The sequence below is a fragment of the Accipiter gentilis genome, chromosome 7, assembly GCF_929443795.1.
Source record: "Accipiter gentilis chromosome 7, bAccGen1.1, whole genome shotgun sequence".
Lineage (NCBI taxonomy): Eukaryota > Metazoa > Chordata > Aves > Accipitriformes > Accipitridae > Astur > Astur gentilis.
In genome coordinates, this window is record NC_064886.1 from 39,837,091 (window position 1) to 39,857,211 (window position 20,121).

The 20,121-nt window shown below is 38.8% G+C and overlaps 1 protein-coding gene across 3 annotated transcripts in view; it reads left to right on the forward strand.

Moving 5' to 3' along the window:
* CDH13 (cadherin 13) overlaps positions 1 to 20,121 on the forward strand; it is a 519,400-nt gene that overhangs the window by 161,188 nt on the left and 338,091 nt on the right. For all 3 annotated transcript variants that reach the window (XM_049806363.1, XM_049806362.1, XM_049806364.1), the window contains exon 3: positions 15,347 to 15,555. In XM_049806363.1, coding sequence (XP_049662320.1) covers positions 15,347 to 15,555 — 209 coding nt within the window. The remainder of the gene's footprint in view (positions 1 to 15,346; positions 15,556 to 20,121) is intronic.

Consider the following 20,121-nt stretch of genomic DNA (forward strand, 5'->3'; position numbering starts at 1 on the left):
CAAGACAGCGGGAGTTTATAATCATAGAGTATTTATGCAAAACAGTGAGGGGAGAGAGAAAGGGAGGGAGGGAATGAAAGTTGTCTAGCAGGCTGAATACACAAAGCCTTTGGTACTTGAAAACTAATTGTATTTTTAGTTAATATTCATTGATGCAAGTTCTAGTCTATTGTTAAATGATTCTAGTGAATAATTGCATCCATCACTTGGAAATGTTTAAGACAAGTGTGGAGTTGTAAAACCAATCTTTTGTACTGGAATCATCACCAAAGTTGCATTGTGGAAACCATGTTGACACTACGGTTTGATCATATTCTCGGAGTCTGCAGGGCTCTCAGCGTGTTCTCAGAATTCCTTCTGCGCATTGTATTTACAAGCATTATGTAACCATTCTCATTTTCTTGAGAACCGTAAGAAAGCGTATGGTATTTCTGTATTCTCATTTCCTCGGAATCTGTCAGCTTTTGAATGTGACCCATCTGGTGATGAGTGAATGGCAACTGTTTATTCCAGAATAAAGCATGTGCTAAAATGCAAACATACAGCCTACAGAAGCACTGAGCTAAGTTTAATTAGCTGTAGAGTTCATTTAAACTTCAAACTACCAAGTTAACTCACTAGTCAGCGGAGTTTATAATATATTTCTTGCTAGACAGGGGAGCTGATGATATTATATTTGTTGCTAGGTGATGAATTCTGATAACCTTTCTGTTCCTAAATCTAGAAATGTCTCATGCGCTCTCTGATATAGCATAATTCTTTATTTACGCCTCAATTCCTGGATAGAACTACTACAAAGTTGCTAAGCAGCCATGTGTATAAATATATAACATTGTGTCACTTAAACTTTTTTGGCAAATCACATTTACCAAATGAATTCTCAGTTTGTCATGATTGTAACCATTAGCAAAGTGCAACACAAATGAGGTGTATCAGTGTACAGAAGGATGGTGCTTTATTTGTCACAAGAGACTAATGCTTTGGAAGGGGACATGAGCTGGAAAAATGCACAGATTTAGTGGTGGTGTGGGGTTTTGGGGGTTTTTTTTTGTTGTTTTTTTTTGTTTTGTTTTGTTTTTTTTTATTAATGGGTTTATAACCAGAAGCAAAGTGAAGATTGACTGATTATTGTCTTCCCTCTTTAAACTTCATAAGCGTTGTAATCATTATGGTTATTTTAATGTGAAAGAAGAGAGACAGTTAATCAAACAGATATGCTAAGGTTTCTGCATTCTAATACTGCAAAGTCAGGTGATAGTGTAGGAAATGTATATCGCTAATCCTCAGTACAGTCATCACAGCATTTGCGATTCATGATGCCTATACCAAGTTTAAGGAAAGAGAAGGGAAGCTGAGAAATCACGCTTTTCTCATCTATTTGACTTGGAAAAAAATATATTAGATTTTAAAAAATAAATTAATTGAGTGGATGTAGATCTGCCACTGAATGGCAAATTTTGTTGTGTTAGCAGCTATGATGGTACATGGAATTCACGTAGTTTTAGGGATAACTGTAATTTATTAAATCTAAGAGAGTACTTGGTAATAAAATTTTAGTTATATATTGATTACCAAGTTAGTATTGTAATTACTGTGTGGTAGGCCAGCATCTTGTCTGATCTGTCTCCAGTATGATCACCATGTGAAAATAAACATGACATTTATAAGAAAGGTAAGAAATAATATAAAACTATATTACTTTAAAGAACTAATATTCACTAGGGGCATGCTGGTGTCCTTAATCTCCACACTAGAGATGCTCTGTTCTCATTTTTTGTGTAACGCTTTTTTCTACAAAGAGTCCCTGTTGTGGCTGTTGATACCTGGCATGTTGGCTCAGGTAGCTTTTCATTGCACCCTTTTGTTGACTATGGGGTTTAATATAAGGAAAAATTCTATTTGTTGGTCACAGCTTTCTGCAGAAACTGTCAGTTATCAGCCTGATCTGTATTCCTGAAGCTGACAGAAAGGCTTAGAATCAAACACCGTATTGATCTCGACCTTAGCTTGTGGTTGCATTGATGCAAGCTATAGGCTGGTAGCATTACGTACACCGTGCTAAATGGAAGTGGATATCCAGCTTTAGAAACCAGCAAGTGGCCAAACGGTACTACCAATCATAGTGTATATTTGCAATGTAGATTGTGTTAAGTAGTTGACGCAACTTTTCCTTGTCATTTGCTTCATAAGCAATGCTGCTTCTTTAAATGTGAGCATGTGTAGCAATGCCACCTGTTTAAGTAGCAAACCTGAATAGCAGTGTCACCTGGCTTGTCAACTAGTCACTATTGGGCTGTGCATGTTACCTGTTTTGGCTTTTTGTTGGTTTTTTTGGTTTTGGTCGTGTGGGTGTCCGTGTGTCGTCCCGTCCCCCCCGCCCCCCCCCCCCTTGTTTCTTGGTTATTAAAAAGAGGCAAAAACTTCTGTAGCCTGATGTTCTTTCCTTGCTTTATCTATGTAAACAAATTTCAGGTTGCTTATAAATGATCCTGACTGACAGAATATACTTTCCCTCAGGTCAGTTCTTTTGTGGAAGATGCCAAAGCCTGTCTTTCTTTAAAGTATAAAAGACTGTGTTTGATGTGAATAGAAACTGTTCTGGGAATGACTGTGCAGAGCAAGATTACATGGTGCAATTTTAATTACATTGTTCTCAGCAGTGCTACTTGTCTGATCTTAGTGTAGAGTCAAAATTCAAACCAAGGTTATTTGGTTCTGTAACTGTTAGTCAAGCACTGATATTGTCTGAAAGAGATGATGATAACTTGAGCAAGTTTAAAATCCAGCAGAGCTTTGAGAGGTGGCTTTCCTCGTTAATCTCAAGTTTTGTATTTTAGCAGTCTGCAATTGAGTGGTTGATTTTCCATGGTTTACAGAATGATCTCTGTGTTAGAATTGGCTTGATACTTGAGTAAAACAAAAGCTTAACTACCAACTAATCTTGAAAATTTAAATGCAGTTTAGATTTTTTTGAAGGCATTCTGAAAAGCTATTCATAAACTGTGTCCTAGGGCTGTACTTTAATAACCCAGTTTTTAGACTGAGGACTGAAAAGGAGTGTAGGTCTGTTATTTGTGCATTTATTAGAGATCTCTGGAAAAATCAGCTTTCTACTGGTGACTCAAAAAAAGGTTGAGGGAACTCACTTGAGAGAACTTGGTAAAAAGCACTAAGAGAAATTGTTATTTCTCTGTCAGATTCATTGATGGAGAAGATGAGAAGGCAAAAGAATTCCCCTGGAAACAGGAGGAACTTTGCTTCAGTTTTTCACTGGGAAGGTTGAACAATCCACTGAATAAATGGTTTGAACAGATTTTCAGGCATGGTATTACTCATTCAGCAGCTGGGAAAATAGGCCAGCAACCTACAGTCTCCATTTTGAAAGGAAAATATTACACAGTGGATTTATTACTCACTCTCATTTCCTTTTATGTATTGTAAACGATGCGTCACTCTCTATTTCTGAAATAAACTCCTACCACTGAGTGCTATTTGGAAATTTGTTGCACATGGCACAAGCTGAAAGCTTTATTCCTGGGGATGCCTTTTAAGAAAACATTATTGTACATCAGGAAAGACTTTTATAATGATTATGAATCCAGAAAAAGGGCAGCTGTATGTAGATATCCATGTATTTGGTCTGTTGTTTTTTGTTTTTTTTTTTTTTTAACTTTTCCTAGCATGTACTGACCAATAGTTTTGCTTCTTATCAGAGTGTTGAGGTTGGGAAGCAGTCTATGCAACTCACTGTTGAATTACAGATTAGTTGTAATTTCACACAGAAGGTGAAACCAGGACCCAAGATAGAGAAGATGGAGGCAACATTGCCTCTGCACAGTATCTGTGGGTAATGTGTAAAAAGCACTTTGTGTTGATAGCTCATTTAATGAAAAGCTTGTCCACTTTGACTTCTTGTCTCAATGTACTGCTAGAGCAAGAAAGATATATTAAGCAATATTTTTTCTTTCATCTCTGAAAAAAAAGCAAGGGTATAAGGGTACGAGTGGCTGCCATGGATTTGGTGTAGGACAGAAGATATTTTTTTAGAGTAGTAATTTCTTCTTCATTGTCAAATCACTGAGTTATTTGTACTTCCCACTGAAGGAGTGGACAAAGCATCCATTCCTCCAGTGAGGCCTGATACTTCATTTCTGTCACTTAGTAAGCTTTCTTACTAATGGCCCAAACTTCAGACAAATGTAAATGTGTGCATGATTTAGTGAATCTTCTGTTCATCTAATAGTATATCATAATTTCAGTTAAATTAAGACTTGTAGAAAAATAGGCGTACTTGACCATTGATGGAAGCTTGTGCCATTAAAAAAAAAAAAAAAGAAAAAGAAAAAAAAATAGAAAAAAGGAAACAAGAAGTTATGACAGATCACATTAATAAATGACAGATCACTGTAATTATAACAAACCGACCTTGAAGACAAACAGTTTTAATTGTGAACTTGAGGGAAAAAATACCCATGACCTGTGGCTAATTGTCTAGTTAACTGAAAACCCTTACTAAATAAATTTGTGGCTTTGGAGACATTTTAAACACATACTGACATAAATAAGGTACTTTCTGTGCTGGCTGCACTGTAGTTATTTCCTGTGAGTGATTGCTTGTTGTTACTTTTTGACATCTGCTGGCAGCAATTTATTTACATAGTTAAATCTCCTGGGACACTGTTTCTTCTCCTGAATACAACCTCAACTGATTAGTTTTCAATAAATTACATATATCAAGAAATTTGGTTTGGGTAGCACTTAAGGTGACTGCTCAAAGATCAAATGTGTGCTTGTGCAGAAGCCAAGAAAATTCATGGTCAGCAGTATATTGCCTCTTAATGCTTTATTCAGCCAGCATTCAAAGGAAAATACCCATTGTATTCCACTGGGGATTCTTGTACAAACTCAGATTTCTGTCCCATCTTCCTCCACGATAGGATACTATTAATTTCATATCGACAAACTTCTCACAGCAATTTGCAGAGCCACAATGTATTGAATACATTTGAATGTCTTTGATTGTCTGCTTGTATCTCACACTCAGCCAGTGAAGATTTTGTAAGAATCTAAAGTTAATTTCATCTTATGTTCTCCTGGGGTTCTTGGCAAAATGTTATGTAAATCTGCTAAAATGGAATAATATCGATCATTTGCATTGTAATGGGAAACCCTTTCACTGAAACTAACAGAGTTAAAAAGAGTCTTTTCTACATATTGCTTCTGGGTTTGGGATCATTTGGACTGTTCAGAATCAATGCAGTTTTAATAGTGAAATGTCATATTTCTCCACAGATGTGACAGTTCCTTTGAGACTGTAGCTCCACAAATGTAGTATCAGTTTGTGTCCTCTACATTTACAAAGAGACACGAGGTCCATTTAGATTGAACTATGTGTTGTGCTCAGAAGATCAATGACTGTGATATAACGTCTTAAGTTTTGATTTTTGTATTTTTCTTCAGACATACTCACTGACATCGTATTTTTTGTTGAAACAGTAATTTTTCTCTAGGGCTTAGAGCAGGAGCTATAGTATTACCATGCCTTCTAATGCAACCGCTGACCCAGGAGATCAGTCAATAATGTGTCTACATTGTAATAAATAAGTCAAGATAACTTCCAGCTGAGAACAACTCATTACAACTCCTTCCACTTGATTAGATATTTGCCCTAAATGAGACAGTGGGCAGCAAAATGATGTGTGAAGGTATCATGTAATGTGAGCTGGTGAATTCTGCTGGGGGGAGGAGGGAATGCCTTCAGTCTTGATGGTAGTGTTTGTATTTTCCTGTAATTTCAAGCAGCCAGAGGCTGTTGATAGAGCCCTGTTGGTAGAATAAGTTTGCTGAAGAACATGAGATACCATTGAGGGATCTTCCGTTCTAGGAGAAAGGAAAGAGGGAGCATGGTGGAAAAAGGCAAGAAGCTGCAGTGACATATCTGTGCTGAAAAAAGGCAGGAATCCTTGAGTTTGGTGCTGACAGAGCTATTTTGCTCACCTAGTACTCTGTGCTCTGTGAAAATACTCACTGGAATCCCAAAGAGCAGCCCCAGTGCTGCAGGGCTAATACAAGTTGTGATGCTTCTGGTTATAGGGCAGGGTTGTTCAGCTCTAGTTCAGGGCACCTGATGCAATACTCGTATCTAGTCAAGTAGTGCTGTCATGTGCTAGGATAAGAGAGGCAGAGCTTGGTGAGATGTGAAAAGATGCCAGAGTACAGTGTTGGGTACTGCAGAAGGCGAGGAGAGAGAGCAGAGCATCACTAACGTGGCTTTTCAGTGGGGAGGGAGTCACTCATTTTGGAATTGCACATTATCCCCATTACACAAAGGCAGAGGGAGCCTTCAGTCTAGTATCACTTATGGCTCAGGTGAATTGCACTACAGAATTTCAAATTGTTAGCAATTTTTCCAGCTCTGCTGGGACTATTGGTGGCAGCCAGGTAATGCAGGAGCGGGACCAGTGTGATTCTTCCAGTGAAAATGTTGCATCTTTTATTGGCTGCAGGTGGGTTCTGGGTGAAATCCCTCATCTTGATCTATGGGAAGCTTCTCTCTTACCTGTGATATATTCTTGCTATGCATTTTGACAGCACAGAAAAAAACCTGTGACTATTAATAGGTACCATTTGTACTGTGGAAAGGGTATTGTCTGAAGGGCAGATACGCACAACCTAGTGCCCACTGGATGAACCTTTGGCCTAATTTTTGCATTTTAAGAGGGCTGTGCATAAATCTGCTAATCACACACAAACTGCATGGGGTTGTTTGCTAGTTTAGGTAATCAGTTTGGTTTTGTTGACATTATAAGTGTGTGCAAGGATAAAGTCTGTTATTTAGTACTTATTCTTCCAAAGAAGTCAAATATAGATGTGTATTTGTTTGTATTAAGCAATTCTTGTTATATTTTGATGAACATTGTACTGTTGCCCATGTTTCCTCAGTTTTTGACTATCTGGATGCTAAAAAAGTCATCATTATCATTTACTTCAGGGGCACATAAAGAAATTACATAGCTACCAGAGAATCATAAACATGCAGTGGGAGATAATAACTTACTATTGCTTGTCAATTTTTTTAAAAAAAACATTCTGTAACAATTCTGCTGCAGAGCTAGAGTTTAACATTGAACTGATTAAAAAACCTTCAAAAAGGATTTTCATAAAATTAATTTTGTTCATTTTCTTAAATGTTCAATAAGATTTATTTGTGTAAAGGAATATTTTAGTCATGCTTGTATCTCTTCTAAGCCACAAATCCATTATTTCTAGAGCACTTTTAGATATGAAATAATGATAAACTCATATCTTAAGGACCTGTCTGACTTGACAGTGTCTTGTCTGGACTTAAGTCTGCCTCCAGAAGAATCATGGGGCAGCATTGTTCTCTTTCTATTCTTTTTCCTTCTGCTTTTCAGGTATTCTTGCAGAAAAAACAGTAGAAGTAAACACACTGTGGGCTTCTTGCCAGAACCCATGTTCCAGAGATGGTTTTGAAGGCATCTCAAAGGAAGGGAGAGAAGCTCTTTCTCCTAATTGACAATATTGTTGGCTTGAAAAGCAGGATTTCTTTTGTTTCTGAGCTGCCTTTGTTATTAGCTGTTCTAACAGTTTCCTCTTTTGTTCTGGGATAGATTTAGGTTGTCCAGATGTGTTGGTTCCAGGTAGATTTCATCCTCTCCACATTGATGGGATAATTCATCTCTTGAAGATTCATAATGCTCTGCGTTTCTATTAGTTTGTGTTGGGCTGCTGCGTGACACCCTGTACCACAGTCAGGCATTCAGCAGTGCAACAAATGCTCTCATGTAGTGGCCTGTTACCATCTCCTTAGTTACTTGCCTGCTGTTTTCAGTCAGCGTTAACGTTTATTGCTAACAAGAGCTTTGCTAGGTCATGGTATTTTATGAATTTTTATATACAACAGCAGCACTCAGAAGCATTTCCGTTTGCTTTAACCATCACTTTCCTCTCTTTGTAGTTAATGAAGCTTAGCTTTGCCAGTTTCTGTCTAACTTCTCTATTTTGCTAACGTCGTTGAGCAGGGAGGATGTTTCAGCAGAGCTGAGGAATCCCTGCTGGGCTGGGACCTTAAGTTGCCTTTGTGCAGCTGTAATGTAATGTACTTTTCTTGCATCTCTAGACCACTCACAGGTACACCTTCCAATTTGTGGTTTCACTATGATCTAAAGTTATTTGTTAAAAAGGGTAAGAAAAAATACACAGGATAATATTTGCTTGATGCTATAATTCCTACTAGTATGAACAAGGGTAGGTTGTATTTACAAAAAGGATCCTAACCTTCATTGATAGAGTAATTAAGTCTGCCTGTGTGTGTGTTTGGTGTGTATTTTCAATGTGAAATTTCCTCACTGAGGAGCCATTTTGTTGCTAGCTACCATTAGCTAACATAAAAATACAAATACCTGTACATAGAGACATAGAGAGTAAGGTTTTGTGTGCTTATAGATAAATATGTATATTTAATTATTCAGAATAACTCTGTTGAGATTTCGTCAGAGAGAAAATTATGGATTCCATATTTCTGTTCAAAACAAATTAAACTTCTGAGAATTAAACTCGGAAAAAAATACTTTGGAAGAGGAATATATCAGCCTAATATATGCTTTTGAATATGAGAATCTTTTTCGCGTTGTTTTCTTTTTACATAGTTTATGAGAAATCCAACTGCTAACTTTTCAATGTTTTAAAATGGTATTTTTAAAACATCTGTGGTTCATTATCATAAATATCACAGTTGTATAGAAACCTCACATATGTGGTATATCATAAAGTGAGAATGGGATGCACTGAAATGATGAATCGCAGGAACTTGAGATTTTTTGCTGAGATCCATAAAGGGTAATATTTCCAACAGCAACTTCAGTTTCCCATCATTGGAGTAATGGACTTGGGATCTCGCACAAGAATCATTTTTCCAACAGGTCTTTTGATGATGATAAGCTCAAAGTCAGCAATTAAAGCCTTGGGATTCATGCAGGTGTATTACTAACAATAAATATTGCTTGGTGGACAGAAATAGTGTGTACAATTCACATGTGAATAAGCTGTCCTACAGAAAGGAGTAAAAGTCTAACATAGGAGGCTGAGAAATGAACAGAGGGTGATGAGTGATGTGCATGCTGGTTTTCATTGGGAGACGCTTGGTGGTATTTTCATTTTGCTTGCAAGGAGCTTTGAAGCCTGTCTCATACCATGTGGCATATTAAGCACAATAAAGATGCTCATTTGGCAGCTGGAGCATGACTAGGAACATCGAAAGAGTTGTATATGCATCAATCAATGAAGAACTCCACCTTCATGTAAATAAATATTGGATCACTGTTTTAACTGCCCTTTGAATTCTTGACAATGAGACACAATCACTAGTCACGTCTGGTGTAGCATTATCAAAATTTTAGTTTAGGGCTATAGCTGAAGAGTTACTATTATTAATTTTTTGCACTGCTGTAGCACCTTGAGCACCAAACGTGAATCATTTTGTTTCAAGTGCTGTACAGACACAGAGTGAATGGGTGGCCTGTGCTCTGAAGACCTCACAATCTAGTTAAACTCCTTGAGCTCGAGCACTAAGTGAGTATGCAGGAGGACATGGGAGTTTGTAGTGTGTGTGGCCACTCTCATGAGGCTGTCACTTGTCCAATCTGTTATAACGCAGCTGGGTAGTATGAATAATGTCAGTTATCCACCTCATGGCTTTCCTCACACCTCATATCTGCGACAAATGCATGAGCATCGTAAACATCATCGTACATCATAATGATCATACGTCATTATGGTTGCCAAGCAGTGAAGTGTTATATGTTGGGAGACCACTTTTTCATTTTAGGCAGACTGCCAGATGGTTTGGTCTCTTCTTTCCATGAACCTTGGCAGACTCCCTGGAGCATGTGCTATCCATCCAATTGGCAGATTTTGGTAACTACCTTTATTTTTTCGGTACCTGGGGATTGTTTAAATATTAATTTGAAAAGATCTTATTGGAAGGACTCTTTGTAATGGGATGTTTTATTTCTGAGAAGAGACATCCATACCTCCTTCTTGAAACCTGGCACTTTTGATCATTGTTCCACTGAGAAGCTGAGCTGTTTCCTGTTTTCTTGTGTGTGCTTGCTCATTTTGTACTCAGAAGTTCTCAGTCCCATGCCCAAATTTCCTTCAGTTTTGGGAGAGAGTTCAGTGTCCAGGACTCAGCTAGATGAGTAAGCTGCGTAGTAAGACACAGTGGTTGGTTCACTGTGGTTTTGTAGGTTTTTTTTTTTTTTTCTTGAATGAATTCCACGTAGGTAGACTTTTACATTACCACATAGGTAATGTAAACCTGAAAGGACAGGGAAATTAATTGAATCTAGAACTTTTATGTGTGGAAAAGACTTTCAGGTGCCAGCTAGTCCATCCTCTCAGTTTGAAGCAGGATCAGGTACTGAGATTGGTTTTGAGGGATTTGGGATTAAGCTGGTATTTGATTAACCTCGTGTTAAAACCTTGCAATGGTAGGTATTCAGCATGTCCTCAGCACCCTCTTTTAATGGTTAGCTGGAAAGCTTCTTCAAGATCCATCTGAACCTTCCTACAACTGATATCCACAAAGCCCTGTCTAGTTTCTTGTTATAGTGGTTAGTACTTGGAGGATATGAGGAGTAATTCATTAATCACTCTTTATAGATTTTACGTAGAGATTTGTACACAGGCTTTGTGTACAAAGCAAGTTTTCTTCACCAGAGAATAAGAACTAAAAATCCTATTTGCCCTATATTTAACAGGCTATGCTTTTTTAGGTCATCAACAATGTGTAGGTTTGAGACAGGTGTAGTGCCACAGGTGGGAAATCTGAGTAAGCTGATGAAGCCGAAACTCCTCAGATCTCTCCTGAGTGCCTGGCAGGGCAGGGAAGTGTGGCCAAGGCCAGCTCCTTAGGCTATGTAGCTGCTACTAGAGCCTGGTACAGGCAGCTCAAGTACTGCAAATTTTGGGTATCTGCATTGGCTTTTCCCTAGAATCCGCATGAATTTTAAGAAAGAAATGTTCCCAGTGAGGGGCATTGTGAGAACGACTGGGAATGCAATACAATCTCGTGTGACATTCCCTGGTCATCCCAGTCCAAGAAACATCATCATTCTGATAAAGTTCACATTTGCCCCTAACTTCAGACTAGGGATTTTATCTAAGGCTACAGTTCTCTTCAGGTCTCTTAAAAATTGGCTTCGGTTTCATCTCTGTTGGCCCTTGGTCCAAATAATCTTTGATGCTCTCTATCCTTATGATTCCTTCGACTGCTTCCACCCGCTTCTAACTTCTCTCCTACATATCAATACTTCTCAGAGCCTTTTCATTTTCTTTCCCTCTCCTTGCTATTAACCTCATCAAATACTCTTGTTTCTGTGGTAGAATTGGGAATTGAAAGCATCAGTGCTTTTGGATGAGATATGGTAAGAAAACAGTTTCCCTCTTTCAAAGAACTCTGCTTCTGCCCTTGTTAGTAGAAGTTGCAGGGTTTCATAAAGTAAGGTCAATAGATGCGCAAAATATAACAGGTCTAAAAGTGTCAAATTTGTACCTCCAAGGGAATATAGATCCAAGTACTTCTCCAGATTCCATGTGTCGAATCTGCATGTGGCCTTTGAATTTCTGCTGTGCACTCAGCAGCAATGCAGGAATCTCAAGGTTTGCGAATGTTGAGCAGCAAGGTGGGAGAAGCGTACTCTCAGCCAGCTTCTTCCCTCTTTTTGAAGCACAACACAGCGTGGAGTCTTTTTGAATGTGACCTGTAGTGTCTGGCTGGGTGATGCTATAACTCTGAACTTTGTTTGTTTTCAAGTGATTATTTATCATAGTTTTGTTAGGCTTTTCTTTTGGTTTTTTTTCACCTTTTACTCTTGATAATTAATTTCTTAGAGAGTGATGCCAAATTGTTCCAGTTGTAAACTATTAATAGAGAGTAGATTACCAGTAGTTTTTGAATATGAAAAGTACATATTTATTCAGTATAACAAGGTACCTTCCTAAGACCCTGTTTCATTGTTTTGGTTTGTTTTGGGTGTTTTTTTTGTTTATTTTATTTTATTTATTTTGGGGGTGTGTTTTGTTTTAAGAGAAGAAAAGAATACGTTAAAAGAGAATCTTCTCATAATTCATCAAGGCTGCGGTGTGTACAGTGATCACAATAGAGAATTTCAACTTCTCACATTTGTGGTGATAGGAAAATTTTGTCTTTTTTGTGGCTTGATAGCTTTAGGAGATTGCAATGAATCTCTTAAAATGCCTGTCAGACCACCAACATAAATTGCAACAGGTGGTTTTACACCAGGGAGGCCTTGCTAACAGCGAGGCTTCCATCAAAATCCTACCATTAGCACAAGACCCTTTCTCCTAGCGATTCCTAGCCTTGGAGAGCAGCATGGACACCAGCACAATCTGAGCACCGTGAAATTGTTTAAAACTGCTACAGCTCCCAAATTCTGTGTCATTTTTCCCTCCTGATTCTACTGCAGTGTAAGACTTTTCAAGCAGGGCTCTGTGACATGGGAGACTGAGATAGGTTTGTCTGGAGGGATTGGAGTATCTGAGGGGAAGAGCTTTTTGTTTCTTTTTTCTTGATTTATAAATCCTCCTTGCTTTCTGCAAAATTCAAAGAGATGGAAAACGGGGTGATGAAATTCTTGTCTGTTATCCCAGTGTGAATCCAAGGATAGTTCACTTGCCTTCAAGTAAAACAGAGGAAACGGGAGCAGCTTTTAGTTAAAAATATGTAAGCAAGAGTAAAACTTGTGCAGAAGGAGATCCTACAGGTGCTGGGATAATTTTTATGCAAGAGACTCTGGTGACTACAGAGTTTGGACTCGTCTCGGTGAGAGGATAGTCAGGCACAAATTCACAGAATCACAACTTTAATCTTTTAAAATCCCATCTCAGGCTCCTAATGCCTTTGTCGATGCACAGGGTGTGCGGGTGCTGGCAGCGGGGGCTGGAGGGGCTCTGTGAGGAGAGGTGGGGCTGCCCCATGCTGGACAGAGCCGGTTCTGGCCAGTTCCAGCCAGTTCTGGGTGGTTCCGGGCGGTTCCGCAGCTGCCTCAGCACAGGGCACGGCTGAGCTCGTCAGCGAGGCTGGTGGTTCCTCTGTGGAAGCTCGTTTAAGAAAGGGGCAAAACTCTGCCTGGGGGTGAGGGGAAAAAAGTGTGAGAGAGCAGTGTGAACCCCAGGGGCGGGGGGGGGGGGGAGGAGGAGGAGAAAGGGCAGCAGGTACCACAGCAGCAATTCCCTGGAGGACCCCACACAGAGCAGGTGGGTCTGTCCTGAAGGAACCTGGAGAGGACTCGCACTGGAGCAGGGGAAAGTGTGAGGAGGAGGACGGAACCTCCGAGAGCAGCCATTAGGTCCTGACCGTAACCCCCTGTTCCCAACCCCCCGTGCCGCTCGGGGAGAGGAGGCAGAGGAGTTGGGAAGGAAGGCGTGAAGCTGAGCCTGGGGAAAAGCGGGAGGGAGGGAAGGTGTGGTTTTCATTTTGTCGTTTTCTCACCATCCAAATCTATTTTAATTGGCAATTAATTAAATTAATTTTCCCCCAGTCAAATCAGCTTTGCCTGTGAAGGTAATCGGTAAGCGATCTCCCTGTCTTTATCTTGACCCACGAGCTTTTTTGTCCGATTTTCTCCCCCAGTAGTGTTGAGGTGGGGGAGTGAGAGAGTGGCTGGGTGGGTGTCAGGATGCAGCCCAAGGTCAACCTACCACTGTCAATTTGGCAAATAGTGTCCTATGTCTCATAGTCTTTGTTTTATTCTGAAGTTTGGGCATTCGATAATTTTGCATTTGGTTAATTAATTTAAATTAATTAATTATTTCTCATCAATATTTGTCATAAAATGAAATTGTATTCTCATTCTGGAACAAGCAACAGTTCTTTTTCCCTGTGGTGGCTTTACTTTGGGATACAATCCCAGTGAATGCCCAGAGAGGAAGGATCTCCACAAGGTCCTGTGGCAGCCCTGTCTTCAAGTTGGTATGTCTGGAAAGAGATGCAAAATTTGATGAAGAGGATTTCTGTGTAACTTCCCAGGACGGTTTTGTGGCCATCCACTATGAGATTATCTGTGCTTTAAGACCAGTTACAGAGATTACATAGTCAGGAAAAGCTTAGGTATTGGCCAGGTTGTGAGAGAACTTGGGATTTTATTTTTTTTCTTTAAAAAAAAAAAAAGACCCAATAAAATAAGTCTATAGTGTGAATTTAAACAATTATGCAAAGTGCTTTATTTTCAGTAAAACTCCATTCTTTGATCTTCTGTGATCTGTATCCCTGTCTGTATTAATTTCTGGAAGTGTAATGCAGTTTTTAAAGATCCAATAGAACTGAAATGTAAAATCAAAATACTGAGAGCATACAGATAAGTGAAAAGTTTACAGCAGCTCAAGGAGCAGGTAGGGAATATAGAACAGATTGTCTGCAAAAAAACCCCCTTCACATGCAAATATATTGTTCAGAGATGTCAAAACCGGAAAAGTTTACCTAGCAATTACAAGTTTGTGGTGAAGACCTCTTAATCATATAGCTGGTAGTTACATCACTAGTGTTTTTTCCAGTATTTGTGCAAAGTGTATCTACTGGACTCAGAGAAGGAACTTGAGGCAAAGTCTCAAACCTTTGTACTTTAGAGACAGTTTTCTATTTGTCAGCCTTCCTAAATATTTTAAATCTTTCGTATAAAGTGGAACAGGATTATTAACAGCTACTTTTTAATTAAAAGTTCTAATAATCCTTACCTATACTGATAGTGCAGCTTGTGTGCTATATCACGATCCTGGTTGGTAGTAAGAAACATGTTATAGTTTGGTTTTTCTGTTATGTAACGTTTTTGAAGTAGACTATGAGGTTGAATATTCTGTAAACAACGAATTCCAAGCATAAAGATTTACTGGATATCTGAAACCACTTTGTCAGCAGAAGAGCCTTTAGAGATCTCAGGTTACGATGAGGAAGATAACAAGATCTCTACTGCTACTGCTCCATTTGTAGAACTAGGTGTGTATTTTGTGCATTTGATTTGAGTGATCGCAAAATGTTCGTGTCCAAAGTATTTTGTGTATCCCCTACTTCCCCAATTAGTATGGTCAAAATCTCTTCATCCTTCCGAAAGTGCATATTCCTAAGATTTGTCTATGGATTATGGTCACACAAATATAAAGCTTCTTTGATAGTTTTTCCCCTTACATTGGGAGAGATTTCTTCTGAGATCTGTAGACAAGCGAATAACATAAAGATGTTTGAAGTCTATCTTCCAAAGTGGATACTTATAATTGTGTTTTTTCTTTTTTTCTTTTTTTGTCCCCCCAGTGAAATTTGATGACTGCAAGGGGAATAACAAATTGAACTTCGAAGTTTCTAACCCAGACTTTAAGGTGGAACGTGATGGGTCTTTAGTTGCACTAAAGAATATATCAGAAGCTGGCAGAGCCTTGTTTGTCCATGCGCGGTCTGAGCATGCTGAGGATATGGCAGAAATTTTGATTGTTGGAGCAAATGAAAAACATGGTGCATTAAAGGTAAGATAAATACAGAAGACTAGAACAAAGTGCCAAGAAGATGCTGCTAGATATTTACATGTGCCATGTAGGACTGTAACCAGTTTTAATGTTAGCAGAGGTGAAAAATCAGTCTTCAATTCAGATATTGCTGTAACTTTTTAGCACTTAGTTTAACTTAAAATACAAATTTTCCAGGTTTTGAAAGATGTATTACATCTTCAGGTGTAAATGCTGAACGTTCATAAAGAATTGATTCAAATGAAAGAGCCCAAGTATCAAAATTGACTGGTTCTTCTGGTGTACGTTATGCGAGATAACCACAGTTTGGCCATAACTGAAAATGGAAAATCATAGTCTAAATGTGTAATCTGGAATTTACAGAACCTTCACATTCACTCCAAGCCTAAGTAGGTGAGAATGAATTCTACGCTGTGGAATTTAAATTTTCATATAGGTCTGCTTATCTGATATTGCTATGTGTTAAACTATATAAACATCTGCACACAAGCAGCAACACATATTTACACTCTGTCTCTATACACTAGTGATTTTTGTTCCACTCTGTCCACTGAAGTGGACACTGTTCTTTCTTTTCCACTTCTGAATTTCAGTGTAATACTAACCACATACTATGGGGGAAAATTGCTTCACAAATTGATTGTTTACGTCACACCCATAAAAGTAATAAAAGGAGATGTGAGATAGCCTTCACTTCTGTGTCATGGCATTTAGGAGAGAGGCAGGTAAGACAGTGGCTTACTAGGCAATTAAGCCTGGTACCTTTAAAGACCTATAATTTCAAGGAAGTATAAAGAAGTTTTGATAAAAATGACTCATCTATTGTCTTGTTTTGATATTTAGACTTTGGGCTGCTAGCATTCTCATTATATTTCCAACAGTAGCTTAGTATAACTTAAGTCTTCCACTAAAAAAAAAAAAATAAAAAAATAAAAATTAGCTTTAGAAGAAAGATTGAACAAACTTCTGAAAGTCCATGGCTGAGGAAAGGTTTTGATCTGCACTTTAAGCAGCACAAGATGTGAATATAGATTGCCAGCAGGAGAGGAAGTACCAGAATGTGTAACTGCAGAGAGCTGATCAGAACACTTAAAAGGAATTTAATGTTATTTAAACATGCTGTTTCTTCACAAATTTAAATTTTAACAATGTCATACTCAAGAGAGTCTCTTACATGGTGGAGATGTGGATTTAGGACCATGCATTGCCAAATTCAGAGTTGGAAAGCTACACTTGCAGGAGCTGGGCACTTGGATGTCCTGTGTCTCAAACTAGCAAGGCATGCTCCTCCTTCTGCATTCACAAGAATGTTCAAATGATTTTGTTTTCACTCCGGGTTTTGAAATCTTAGGAGCAGTTTCAAAATGGGGATTCTCATTCTCTAGTTCAAAGTTACTGAAACCACAGAGGAGTTGTGAGACATCTCTGACAGGAGGTCTGGAGTTAAGCTTCAGGGGATTGGTTTATGTGTAAAGATCTCACTCTGAGAATCATATTCTGAAGTTTTATTCTGGTTTTCTTAGAGAAGCAGCCCTTCAATGTCTTTGAGGGGAGATATTCTATGGAAGTTACAATCTAGGGGAAATCTGTCGTGAGTAGGAATTAACAGATGTGTATTTTCGCAGACTACGATGTAGCTTTGTTGGTGACCTTTTCTCTTTATGTCCTACTTGGGTTCTGGGTAGTCTCCCCTCAAAATGTTCCAGCAATATTAATTGATGCCTAATGTTGAAATCTATTACCAGACTATATTCAAAAGCGAAGTCCAGTTTGGCCCCACTCCTGGATTCTGTTCCAATCTCTTCCTGTTGCTTCAGAGAGAGAAAACCAGTCCAAATCCGTCATATTCTGCCACTACCCAATCTTCCCATATAGGTGACTCCTCAAAGCAGTATCACTGCATCGTCTCTACCTGCATTCATCATTTCTTTATGGATTTTGATATTCAGCTCATAACTAGAAGATTACCCTTTTAGTATGGTGATCCTTGGTGTTTGCAGTGCTATTGGGAGTTACATGATGCATTAATGTGTCCTGGGAAATCCATCTAGTGAGGATCATCCCCTTCTTCAAGGGAATATAAAGATCTTTGGGGCTGGCGGTCCTACTCTGGCCTCAACCAGCACTCTGTAGCTGTTAAATCAATATTTTTTTACCAACTGTTTCAGCTATTGTTTGCCTATTTTAAACTCAACGCAGACAGTCTTGTCTGTTTGTCATACTTGAGAAGGATATAAAGATTACAGCGTCCTATCTAAAGTGATTTTATGATAAATTTGAACTTAATCCTGTACTTTTGAAGTCTAAATGTGTCAGCGTGGAAACAGCAGAACTGCTCCATCTGTTTATGCAAGGAGTCTTGGCTAAGAAATGCTCAGATGGAGCCTTAGTAATTCAGCATAATTCTGTAGGGTTAAGATGAGCACATGGTAGAGCACTGCGAAGCATTCAGTACTTAAGAGTACAGTACCTTGTTTAATTAGGGGATAAGTAGTTCTTAAGTATTTCCCCACTGCCAGCAACTGCCGTTTCTTTTCTGAAAGCATGTAACCTACATCTGTGAAATCCCATTGTTAACGTTTCTAATTGCAGATTCCCAACATGTTTTGAAATGACTGACAACAATGATCTCTAATGTGCTGACTGGCAGTCTGAGCCTAGGAAGAGATAGCATAATTCCTAAAACTTTGATTGCTACCAATAATTTTTTAGATGAATATTGAAAATATTTAGAGGTGCAGTCTGGAGTGTGCAGAAAAGCTTTTGGTATTCTAGTGGTGGAGGGGTGCGGTTCTTTCCTGCCGAAGAGGTGGGAAGATTCCAGCTGGCCTCACTGATCAGACCTGTGTGATTAACTGAAATTAACTTCATGGCTATAGCATAGTCAGTGGCTGTTAGAATACCACTTACTATTTAACTCTTCTTTTTGAGTCCGAAGGGCATGTTTTCATAATCTTTTGCCAGAAGCCTATTAGATCTGCAGAGCCTGCAGCTTTCTATCAAAGGGTGGCCCTGACTACAATATGAGAAGATAGATGGTTCCTCAACTTCATCAGCCAGCTTGGCTGTTGCTCTCTGATCACAGAATCTTTTGCAGGGTCTGATGACAGAAAAGCAGATACAGCACTGCTGCTTTTCCAGATGTCTGCATGTTTTTGCAAAATACCCTAAAACCCATGAATGTCAATACCTACAGAGATGCATACCTGCTATTGAGAGCAAAAATCTGTCCATCAGATTTAGTTAGATTGCTTTCTACAACCTGCTATTAGTGCCCCTTTCCACCTATGATTTTTGCAAGATATATTGGTTTCTGTCTGCCTTGACAGAGGGGAGTATTCTTAAAAAAGCTACTGTTGTTTTTGAGAGGCATGTGGAATATGGGTGCACAGAAGAGTTGCTATGGCCCTATGGAAGGTGTAACATTGTCGTGTGTCATCTTTTTAATAAGTTATATGTGTGTACACACTTGTACCCTCAGGCAGTCAGAGCACTCAAGGAAAGAAATGAAGTTCATTTGCATTGACCATGGGGTAGTGCTGGTGAGGCACACACATCTGTGCTTGTGCTCTGCTTTGCCCAATGTTCATTTAATACCCTTTTACACAGTCAGGACTTGAGTGCTTGCTGATATTAAAAAAAGACAAGGAAATGTTTTGTTTTACCTGGGATTCCCACAATGAACTTTGGGTTCATTCTGAATAATTCATAGAATTGCTAAGGTTCAGATCCCTGATGGAAAAATAAATCACTTGCAAGCCTTAGTTGGGAAAAAACTGACCGAGCTGATGATTTGCAAATTTTTTTTTTTTTTTTTTTTTTTTTTTTTAATTCATGTCTTATCAGATTCTTGGTCCCTGCTTTGTTTTATGGAAATAGTAGGACAACTGAAAGTTGGAATTTTTGTCAGCTCTGAGCATTTGACCAGACATTAGTGGATTTATTTATTTATTAAAGAGTGGTTTTGTGGAAGGCAGAAAGTATAGCCAATCTTTTGTAGGGTCTCATAACAGACTGTAAGTTGCAAAAGGCAGCAAGCTGGGAATTGAACTGTGTCCTCCAAGCCTAAATAAAATGGTTGTCTGCTAGTCCTTCTTCCCCTCTGTAATCTAATGCTGGTTTTAATGAATATACTCTTAGCACATTGGGAACTAAAAGAAAACCTTGGGAAACAATCTTTCTCTGTCGCCTTTTTTTTTCTTTTTTTCAAAATGCAGCTCCCCTCCTCCCAGCAAAGGGAGTTATTTAGACCTTTTACTTGTTAACAGCATCACAGACATGGGATGGGGGGAGTGAGATATCAAGAGTCTGGCACCAAAGCACATAAGAGGGCAGGCAGATATTCAGAAACTCCAGGCTGGTGGTAACTTCACTGTATGGTGCCCAGCAGTCTTCTGTACAGAAGGATGAAATGATTAAATATAAAATTGTCAAACCCTCAGGACACTTTTCAGGCACTAGATGGAAAAGGAATAAGAGAAAGAAAAGAAGAGATAAGAGGGAGGAGCACACCCTGAGACAGCATGTTGTAGACAATGAAAGTTTAAAATAATTTCCAGTAGTAGC